Genomic DNA, 12,014 nt, shown 5'->3' with positions numbered 1-12,014 from the left:
TCCTATGGCATAACCTACTCTTTTGTTATCAAAATAATGTTATAAGTCAAAACCTTTATTCGTAGGCATAAAAGCTTTCATGTATATTGTAAAAAAAGAATCACGTTTTGTTATTTATGCCACACTCATTTTTTATAGTAGAAAGACTTCAAGTGGCATTCCAAGCTAGTATTAAGATTATGAAGATATTTTTGAGAAGAAGAATGCATATACTTTAAAAAACATTATCTTTATAATTGCTCTAATGATCTTGAAGAAAGAACTTAAGCACTTTTTGGACCAATCTTTACCTTATCACAAAATAAGTTGGCTGTATTTAAGGAAAATATTTAGAAGAATTTGGCCAAAGGTTTCACATGCCATTTAAAATATCTAACAAGAACTTCTATCTTATTGTGAAGAAAATAGATGGATTATTTTGAATGTATATAGATTATTAAGGATTTAAAAAGATGACCATTAAAAATAGATATTTTCTACCTTTGATATTTGATATTTTTAATTAATTAAATTAAATAAATATCTATATAAAAATAGATCTATAAAGAGTATAAAACTTCATATGTGTTAAAAAAATAGATGAGCAGAGGATTTTATTTTAAACTAAGTATAAGCATTTCAAATATAATTTTATGTTTTTTTAGACTTACAAATGCACTAAATGCTTTTCAAAATCTAATGACTGATAGTTTTTGATTATTTTTAGCTGATTTTATTATCTATTATTTATACGATGTTTTAATTTATTCTAAAAATATAAAAAATATAAATTTATTATTTACTGTATATTATAAAAATTTAGAGATGCTAAACTATTTCCTTTGATAGAGAAGTGTTTATTTCTCACAACTCTCAAAACACATCATTTCAAATATTAGTCTTATGTTAGATCCTAAGCAAGTTTACACTATTATAGATTGAAAGATTTTAAAAACAATAAGAAATGTGCAATTTTTTTTAAGATTTTATAATTATTTTTGAATCTTTATCAAAATATTTTTTAAATCATAGCACTATTTACATGTTTGACTTGCAAAAACATACTTAAGTAGAATAAAGTTGAAGCACTATTTGAAGCTTTGAAGACAACTATTACTTTTGCACCAATCTTATATTATCTTGACTTTTCTAAAGCATTTTTTGATAGAAACAAAGACATCAAACTTTTCTTTGTGTATAATATTTCTATAAATAAATAAATAAAAATAAATAATATATTTTATTTAATAAATTTTTATTAAGATTTATATATTTTAAACAAAAATTAACTACAAATCTATAAAAAAAATTCCTTACAATTTTGAATTTATTATAAGAATAATACTTTTATTTAGAAGATAATTTTTATCAAAATTGTTTTTATAAAAATTATAAAAAACTTGGTATTTCAAGTGAATAAGTATTTTAAATTTTCTCAAAGCTTGTTGAAGTATATATTATCAAGATTTAAAATCAAAATAAAGTATTAATCAAAAAAATAATAAGATTTATTAAATATTCTTATCTTATATATAAAGAAAAAAATATAGCTTTCGAAAAATAACAAACAACTTTTATGAAGCTAAAGCAATAAAATGAACATTAATTATTGATTGAATGTTTTTTAAGCAAGTTGTCTATAGATTATTTTATTCATGATGTTAAAAATAATCTATAAAAATCTTATGATACTTTAAAGTATGTATTTAATAATAATCTACTATGTTTTGATAGACACTTATATATTCTAAAAGATGAAGTATCATTACATATATTTCAAGCTCATCATGACTTTTCAAATGTAAGTCATTTTGGATACAATAAGACTTTGAAGCTAATATTTAAATATTTTTAGTGTTTTCAAATATAAAAGGTAATTAAAGACTTTGTATACTTATGTATTGTTTGCTCAAGATCAAAAATTATTCATCGTTGATTTTATGGATTGTTTTAGCTATAACCTATATCTAATCAATAATAATATTTTCTTTCTATAGATTTTATCATGGATCTTCTAATCTCAAGATTTAATAACTTTATATTTGTGATAATATATTACTTTATCAAGATGGCACATTTTGTACCATGTATAAAAATTATCACATGTAATGTAACAACTAAAAGCTTTAGTGGTAATATTTATTACTATTATGTATTATGAAGAAATATTATAATAAATAAAGAAACTCAATGTATATCAAGGTTTTGAAGTGTTTTTTTTAAGATATTAAAAGTAGAATTTAAATTATCTTTAAATGTTTAATTATTAAACAAATAGATAAAAAATAGATGAATGAAGTTTTGAAGTAGCATTTAAAATATACCATCAACTACTATCAAGATTATTGAACAATTCTTTTGCCATAGATAGAATTTGTTTATAATAATATAATATATTTATTTTTAACAAATATCTTTTAAGCTAATTATAATTATTATCCATTATTTAGCATTTTTGACTTCTAAAATTTAAAAATTTTGCAACTAAAAGTTTTGGTAATTTTTTTATTAGAATTAGATGTATCAAAAAAGGCACAATTAAAAAAAACTCAAGAACAACAAAAAATTAAAAAAAATGCTTATTGCAAGGAAAAATATTTCTTTCACATAAGCAAGAAGGTATGATTACTTTATTGTAATATTAAGACTATTTTTCCTAGTAATAAATTAAATTAATACCAACTTAAATTATTTTTAAATTTAAAAATATCAATCTAATTGCTTATTCATTGTACATATTAGAGTTTATAAAGATCCATCATGTATTCCTCATATTTCTTTATAGACTATATAAGACAATGGATAAATAATAATAAAAAAAAGCCAAATACTATCTTTTCCTATAAAATTAATAATAATCAAGATTATGATGTTGAAAAAGTCTTAGATCTAAAGAGGCACTAAAATTAAATCATCTTATATATTAGTATAGATAAGATATTAGTGAATATACATAGGAGCTAGCTAAGAATCTTATAAATACAACAAATAAAGTTAATGCTTTTCTTAGACAACATCTACCAAAAATTAGATGAAGAGTCAAGTAATCTTTTTTTTACAAAAGAATCAAGGTTTAATGAAGATTGCATTATATCTCCTATTTTTTTTTGTGGTTTCATTTTTTATGGTCCTAAAGAGATTGATAATTAAAAATCAATAGATTCAAGTCTAGATCTATTATTTGCTAAATTACTAAAAAGAATATTGATATTGTCGTAATTTTTAAAAGATGTCATAATAGAAATAAAGATTCTAAAGAAAGACATATTTTTTCACAAAATGATGATGAAATAAAAAGTGTTTGATAATAAAACCTTAAAAGAGACTCTTGATAAATATAAAGGATACAAAAATTAAATGAAGGAGACAAAAATTAGAATATGTGATAAATATAACTTATTGTACCTTGGACTTTCTTAACTTGTAATCACCACTCCTTGTAGAACTCATTTCTAAAAGATAATATATTGTTACAAACTTACACATTTATCTAAATTAAAAGACTTATATAGAATTAAATAAAATCAAGTAGATGTAATATAATTTTGTAAAAAGATTTCTTAAAAGTTTTATAAATGTGAATTTGACTTTATATGTATTTCTAGTTGATTGATAAATTGAATACTTGGCCAAAGAGTAGATCATGTATTGCACATGTTAATGAATTGTAATACAAATTGACAACACAATGCACATGTAAGAAACTTATTTTATAAGTTATTAATTATTTTTATCTCAATTTAAGATCTTTTTTTATTCTTGATACTAGATATCAATTATATATTTTTAGGTACTTGTTAAAGCTACTCCTTCCATTCTACTAAATGATTCAAATTATACTAATTCCATGTCACTAAAAGTATTTTTAACCATCAACTCCAACTTTTGATTTCTTTATCTCGTCTCCACCTTACCTGGTCCCAACTCTACCTTGTGCCGACTTTGTGCCTATCCTCCCTGCTTCCACTCCATGTCTATTTTCCTTGTTTCCACCTCCATCTCCACCCAATGTCCACCCTATTCATCTCCATCTTCTCTATTTCCACCCTTGTTCCTAACCTGTAAAATAATTTTTGATATAAGATATTTATACAACATTCTTTTTATTATTCAACAAAAAAAAATCTTTTAGTCCTTTTATTTTTTTTATAATAATTTAAAATATATAAATATAAATGTTTAAAAATTATGTATTTTAAAATAAAATAATAAAGATAAGATAAATTTAATATTTAATAGCAATTCTTTTTTATTAAAGATTTGGATTTAAATAAAACTTCGTCTATTTTTTATTAAGTTATTCAATCATAAGACTATATCTTTAACAATATATTATTTTCTATCACTTTATGTATGTATATATACATACATAATTTAAAATTTATTTATCAGAAAATAATTTAAATAGTACTAAAAAGAGTAAAAAATCATAGATTTAATTAACTTTATCAATGAATGGTATAATAATAATTATAATATTATTAATATAAGTATATTTTAAATAAAAAAGAAATAATAATACTTGTAATATAATATTATATATATATATATTAACTATAAAAAATTAATAATATTATTATAAGGATTATTATAATTTTAATTTATTAATAATTAATAGTAGTTTTTACATACAAGGAGACTAATTAATTAAAATAATTATCTTAATTAATTTCATATATATTTTTAATATCATCTATTACTAAACAACTTCCATTTTGATCAATAAGATTATTATTTCTCCTAGAAATTCACCAAAAATCATCATAAATTGCTTTAAAGTTAAATTTTTATATTATAATTATATGCAAGAATAATATTTCAATTTAATGATATGCTAATTGGCTATGAGACTAATATACAAATAGAGATGCTTGCACTAAGTCAACATAAAGAAGGAATTGGTGGAATATATTTTTGTTAAAAGATGTTATAAAACTAAAAAAACTACATGATAAAGCACATAAGTAAGTTTTGATATTTTAAATATTTTTCTATTGATTTTATAATCTTTTTCTTTTTAATATATAAATTTTATATAATTTTTTTTATTTTCTCAATAAATTATAAAAAATCCTAAGTTATTAGATGATAATTCTTTTAGAAAAGGGTTTATATTATTAAGAAGTTTGACACCATCTTATTCTTTTAAATTTTTTTATATTAAATCATTTTTTATCTTAATATTTTAGATATAAATTCTTTCAATGCTTTATATTTTTTTCTTGAAAATATTATTTAAAATTTGAAGGATAAATCAACCAATATTATGTTCTTTCTCTTCGAAATAACACTCAATCAAAGCTTTTGTATTGTTAAAAAATCATCTAATGAATTTAGTAAATTATTATTAATAATAGATATGTTTTATTTAGTTAAGATACTAAAAAAATCATATTGTAAGATATATTTATATGTATAGTTATATCATTATTAATCTGGCATGAAAAATATTCACGAATATTTAAACTTAACTTTTTGTTTACAAGTAAAAATGATATGTTAGTTAAGATCCTTAATTAATGTTGTTTTTATAGTCCAGAATTAAAAATAAAACTAAATTTTATAGTGATGAAAACAATTGGAATTTAGGTACCATTAAACTTAAAATATGAAAAAAATACAACAAAGTATTTCTTTTTTTTAATTTTCTAAAAGTTGTATTATAAAATTTACCTCTTGTATAGTAAAATATTATTTAATACATTCAAAAGAAATATTTTATTTAATAAAAAAATTATTATATTTGTTATTTTTATAAAGATATACATATATATAGTTAGAAAAATAAAATGAAAGACAAAAATTTGCTTCTTGTATAATTAAAAATATATATATTGAGTTAATTTTTGTTGTAACAGATATATATACTATATGAAACTTTACATTAGTAATGTGCTAATTAAAATTAATAAAGTGGTTAATTTCATTGAAGGAAGAATGAAAATGTCCAATCCACGACTTATTAAAGCCACAGTATGAAATTGATTTATTTTTTTATATTTTTAATTTAAATTTATAAAAAATATAATAAAATAAATGAAGGTAAACACTATTTGAACTATTTTTTTATTTTTTTATTTTTTTCAAAAGTTTCATTTATTTAAAAAACTTAATATGATATAGTGTGCTTGTGGTGGATACTTAATTCACTTATTTTTCATGTTTTCCTCTTATTTATTGCTCATGCTTCTTTTCTTTTTGCTACTATTTATTCTTATTGAGGTTTTTTGATTCGCTTATGTGACTGTCTATTGTTAGTTAGTTAGTTAGTTTTTTTAATTAGTTACTTTTGCTTATTATTTTGCACTTGTTAAGTCCTTGGATTCTTTTTTATGATACTTACAATATTCTAAGACGTTGAATTTCTTTTTTCCATCTCTTTAGATTTAATTTGAAATTTTTAGAAGTATAGAAAAATTAGAATTAAGTTCAATATGAGGTGGAATAGAAAAATAGAAATAAAACGTTAAAAAATTTGATTCAACAAAAAACAGATGTTTAAAAGACGACAAATCTTGTGTTACCATAGGAACACTAAATTCAACTTTCAAACTGAGAAGAAATCGAGCCTTATTTGGATAAAAGAAAAATAAAATTCTTATAAAGCTTTAAAGTTTAAAAGGCAACATTAGATTACTGACTAATATACATAGCATGCACCAACATGCTTATTATAATGCCCTTGGATAATTGAGTATCAAAATAATTTCTTTGTAGATGGTGCAAGTAACATTTAGATGCATCACCATAAATCTAAAACACATAAATTCTCTTGAAGATTAAATAGCATGGATTTTAAAGTATTAAAATTGAAGTTTTTGATTGAAAGTTGTTTTATTTGGTTATATCAACTACCTTAGATGTTGTAGATTTATAAACATTTTTATAAAATTGTAATGAGCTATAAGAAAGAATTTATAATTATTACTTCTACAATTATCTAGAAGTTAATGTTGAAAATTAGATATTAATTTTATTAAATTTAATAGTAAGAAGAATCCCCATAAATAATTTAAGAATATATATGAAAAATTATGCTCTTTTATATATTGACCTCACTTAAGTTAAAAAATTATCCAATTAACTACATTGTAATAAGTTTAAATTTTAGCTGATTATATAGTATATTTAGAATATATCTTAAATCTAATAGTTTCAAAAATATTCTTTAAAAGATTAGATGAATAATATGTAAGACTTTAGTCTTATTTTTTTACCAACTAAAAACTCAAATTTTGACCTTCACCACTAAGCTTATGACCGTCTACTACCAACATAATCCTAATGGGAAATGTAGATCTATGCCAAAAACTGATAAATTTATAGAAAATATTTTGACTTCTAATTATCAAAAACTTCTTCCAAAATATAATGTATAACAAATAAGAATTTGATGTAGTTTCGTCTACAAGGATTTTTTTATGAAAAATCCAGATTCGAATTTTAATTATTTAATTTCTTCTTTTAAAGAAATCACATAAAAAAATAAAGAATGTAGGTAAATATGCTTTTACTTTCATTTTTTAGTTAATATTTTTTATAATAGTATTAATTTATAGTCGTTATAAATCATTATTAAAATAATATCAATTAATTATTAAATAGATTAAATTAAAATTTTATCATTTACTAGTTTAAAATCTAATAAACATACATGTCTTCCTATCAATTTTTGTTTTTTTAATTACAGTTATTTTTCTTTTTTTCTTTATCTTTAATTCTGAATCTTTACTAAACCATTAATTTAAAATAATTATAAATATAGATACTTTGTAATTTTAAATAAGGTTCGAAATTTATACTCACAAGTAATTAATATGGATTTAGTGTTATTGCTTCTGCAACCATTTATTCTGAAAATAATAATTTAAACACCAATTTTTAAATTTTTCTCCATCTACAAACTACATAAAAAAACATGAGAAATTGAAATGTGTACTGGTAGACTTGTATGTCTTGCTTTCTTGCAAGAAATAGAAATATACAATAAAGTTTACTTTAACAACTTTAATTTCTGGCCATAATTGTGACATATCTCAACATTGCACTTGGAGATGAAAATATCTCAAAAATTATATTAAATGTGTAATAAATATTAACTAAGAATTCAATACGTATTCTCAAACATTATATTTATAAAATATGTCTCAATATCTTGTGTTGTTTTTAACATTTAAACTCTTAGTATAATTTATAAATGAAGTAATTATTTAACTCGTGTAGACAAGCTCTTAAAAAATCTCAATATTCTCTTATTTAAAAATATCTTTATTGTTGTAGACATTACTTAGTAGTCATCTTTTATTTGCAAAATAATTAACCTTTTTTTTTTTTTTTTTTTCTTTTCTATTTATTTTTTTATTTATTTATTTTTATTTTATGTGTGCAATGTTTCTGTAAAGTGCGTGTACAAAAATTTGTTATGCATGTAAAGTTTCAATAATATGACATTCTCTCTGAAATTCAATTCCAAACTAATTTCATTCAAGATGCATAATGTATGCAGGCCAATAGGGTGACTTATTTAACTTACATTTAAGATTATTTCTATCTTGGCTTGGGTGTGTGTATATATATATTAAAATTAAATTGAGTATAATAAATTGAATTAATAAATAAAAATTTAAATATTTTAAAATATTATATTAGGTTTTAAATATAATGTATTTTAATACCATTTACAGTACACATTTTTTTAAATTTAATAATTATTTGTAGTGCTTGTATTGAATATAAATTTGATAAGTATTAAATATATTAACTTTTTGGATGACCTTGTTGATTTTAAAATGTGTAAAAATTAAATTGAGGTATTCACAATAGCCATAATATAAATAAATAAATAAATAAATTTAATATAATTATTTATTGAATAAAAATTATATTTAAAATTTAACTAAACTTAAAACTAATTTCTAAACAGGATTCTTATAAATCCTATTACATTCTAAATAATATTGATATATTAAATAGATATATTAAATAGATATATTAATATAAAAAGTACTTTTAATTATGAAAATAACTTTATTTTGATGTAAGAAACAAAGATAATAATTATAGAAATATTAAACACAAGATAGAAATAGCTTTTAATTTTTTCAAAACATAAATAAGATAAAAGAAATTATTTTAAAAAATTAATTTCAAAAATTACTTAATTCTTTTATAATTCACAAGTGAAATAAAAGTTTATTAAAAGATGTAATGTTCGGTGGACTCCGCCATGTTGTTTGTCCATCTGGTTTGGATGAGAGAATTCACAGCCTGATTCATTCATTCATCCATCCTGTGCGTCAACAGCGACAAGCCCGTGCCTTACCCGACCCGACCCGGCCCATGCTGGCTCAAAGGCAACTACGTAGGGGAGCCTAGCTTGGAGCAGTGGAGCTGATGCGCGCCAGGCATTGCTTTGCTATGCGTCGCTTTGCTACGCTTTGCTACGCTTTGCTTTGCTTCGCAGCCCCGGGTCGTCCTTCTTCCTCGGCCCACGCTTCTAAGCTACGTTGCATTTCGAAGCTGCAGCCGATTCCTCCTCCGGACTTTGTTTGAGAAGATTCGACAAATTGGGGAGTCACCATGAAGCTTGTCAGGTGCGGGGTCTTCCTTTATCTTGCATGCTTTTAGGTTCCCTCCTTGTTTTAGGGTTTTTGCTTAGGCGGGAATTCATTCTCTGTTTCGTCGTGATTAGTATCGAGAGATTGTTGGGGAGCGGTTTATGGATTTTAATTTTTTTGGGTGTTTTTATTTACTTTTGGGTTTTGGCTGAGAAGTGGTTATTTTTTGGGCGTGGGTGGGCGTAGATTTTTGATGAAACTGAACAATGAGACGGTATCAATAGAACTCAAGAATGGTACTATCGTGCACGGCACTATTACAGGTATGTAGTTCTCATCGGTTCAAAATCAGGTTTTTCGTGCGGGTTAATGTTTGGGTGTAGAGGCTTGGAGGCATACTCTTTTCAGCTGTTTCGTTTTGGGCTGATTCTGCAATGAGGTAGCTGTAAGTATCGATGGAAGGCGTGGGATTATTTTACTTATAAGGGTTTAGGTTTTGAAATAGGCTCGATGAACTTTTGAGGGTTTAGGTTTTTAAATAGGGCTTGATGTGGTGAGTGGTTTTTGTGCAAGAATAGGTTGGACTTCACTGCTGTAGAGGTTCAGGTTGTCAAAATATTGAAATCTTGGGGAGCTAGTGAAAGTTCACGAAGGGACTCATATGCAGGGAATCTGTGACACTACTTTTTGTTTTATTCCATAGCTTAACCCTTAGTTCTTCAATAGCGCGGTTAAACGCTAGTTGAATATTTCACAGTTGTTGATTGCTTGAGAGCTCTTTTGCAGGTGTGGATATCAGCATGAACACCCATTTGAAGTCTGTGAAGCTGACTCTGAAGGGCAAGGTTCCCGTGTCTCTCGACCACCTCAGTATCCGTGGCAATAATATCCGCTATTACATACTGCCTGACAGCTTGAATCTCGACACACTTCTCGTGGATGATACGCCTCGCGTGAAAGCGAAGAAGCCTGTTGCAGGTATGCTTGAATGTTCAAATTCAGGGAGGAAGATTTGTTCGTTCATGTGATATCCACAATTAGTTTTCTCCACTGTATCAGGACAGCCTGTACAGAAGTGGAGACTGAGTTTAAATTTCTTATAACGTATGCACTTGAGACTATATGGTTATTAATTGTTTTTTCGAATGATCTTACAATGCAGGCAAGCCAGTGGGTAGAGGAAGAGGGCGTGGTCGTGGCAGGGGACGAGGGCGTGGGCGGTAGTTTTATCTTGATTACCCTATTCGGGGTTTTTGATGTGGTTCTCACAGCTACTGGTTCAAGTAGAGTACTTTCAAACGTGCGTTTTTATCACCTTGTGGTTGAACACTCTACTTCTTCAATTTTGAGAAGTTTTCGGGTAGTAACTAGCTGCTTGCAGGTGGCAACAGATAGCTAAAAACAGTTTGAGAATCATAGTGGTTCCACAAGTGTGTATTTAGAAAAAAAAACTTGGCAATTTGACAATTAAAGAAATAGTCTCAGATACCTGCATTGCTCAAGCTTGTGCACGTCTTTAAGTATTTTTTGTGAACGCACTTTTGGCTGCCACATCATTTCGGAAGTTCATTTCTCTGATATGGTTGTTTCCTGGAAATTACTTGATGGTCCTAGTTTTGAAGAGTATTGTGCAGTTCACATCAAGGTGAGAGAGTTGATGAATGACTGCACTTTCTTGGGTTTCGTGATTGAAGGTTACGTATATCGGAGTTCACTTTTTTTTTGGGCTTTGTGCCAAGTTAAAGTTTTTAACTGCTAGGATATTCTACATTTGATTGCATCATGTAAAGCATTCAAGTTATATATCTCGAACTTGAGCATCTTTGCAACCAAACTTCGTTGCTTTTAGCAAACAGTTCCCATCATTTGTATCTCTTTTATCTAAACATATTGATAAAACACTTCAATGAGGACCACATGATAGCAACACTTAAACACAAATAGTCCGGACAGAGACAAGCTCTGAGAGCTTTTGCTCGTCTTGCACGGCCTTGCCAGATTTGTAATGATACTTCTTTAGTTTAATACATGGCTTTATCTCAGCATTAACAAACAAGCAGTTAAGTTGAAAGATATGGTTGAAACCAGTAAACCATATTTGAGGAATTTTGTCTCTGTGTGTTCGATCTTGTTTTGCTGGAATCTTTAATTTTTAAAAATTTACACACATTTAGTATTGTACTTAATGCACATATTTACACACATTTAGTATTGTACTTAATAGTCATGCTAATATTATTGAATATTTATGATAGTATTTGGACTAGCTGTAAAATTGTTGTTTTAACGAATATGAAGGTATTCTTCTCTTTGATGAACTTGAAAGATGTTTTTACAGAAATCTCTTATCTTAAACCACATTTGATTAAAACTATAATGTTCATTTTTTTTTTTTTTTTTTTTTTTTTTTTTTGTTATTATTATGATCTAAATCTAAATGTTGATCAGTTTTGTAAATTTAATTTTACGATTTCAAAT

General features: G+C 24.8%; 1 protein-coding gene across 1 annotated transcript; it reads left to right on the top strand.

The window, feature by feature from the left end:
• The first annotated feature begins 9,374 nt into the window (after window positions 1–9,374).
• LOC149989137 (small nuclear ribonucleoprotein SmD1a-like) lies at window positions 9,375–11,038 on the top strand. The gene is made up of 4 exons (XM_090251103.1): window positions 9,375–9,572; window positions 9,783–9,859; window positions 10,323–10,514; window positions 10,699–11,038. Exons 1-4 carry the CDS (start codon window positions 9,559–9,561, stop codon window positions 10,758–10,760), a joined length of 345 nt encoding a protein of 114 aa, XP_090107229.1. The 5' UTR covers window positions 9,375–9,558; the 3' UTR covers window positions 10,761–11,038.
• The last annotated feature ends 976 nt before the right edge of the window (window positions 11,039–12,014 follow it).

The sequence above is a fragment of the Physcomitrium patens genome, chromosome 6, assembly GCF_059467195.1.
Source record: "Physcomitrium patens ecotype Gransden chromosome 6, ASM5946719v1, whole genome shotgun sequence".
NCBI classification, from domain to species: Eukaryota; Viridiplantae; Streptophyta; class Bryopsida; order Funariales; family Funariaceae; genus Physcomitrium; species Physcomitrium patens.
Note: the sequence above shows the minus strand (reverse complement) of the source record. Positions and strands in the feature narration are given on the sequence as shown.

What these genes read in the sequence shown, in the direction of transcription:
- LOC149989137 (XM_090251103.1), top strand. An exon ending in CGTGCACGGCACTATTACAG is followed by an intron (nt 9,860 to 10,322) that starts GTATGTAGTTCT and finishes GCTCTTTTGCAG; the next exon opens with GTGTGGATATCAGCATGAAC. An exon ending in AGCGAAGAAGCCTGTTGCAG is followed by an intron (nt 10,515 to 10,698) that starts GTATGCTTGAAT and finishes CTTACAATGCAG; the next exon opens with GCAAGCCAGTGGGTAGAGGA.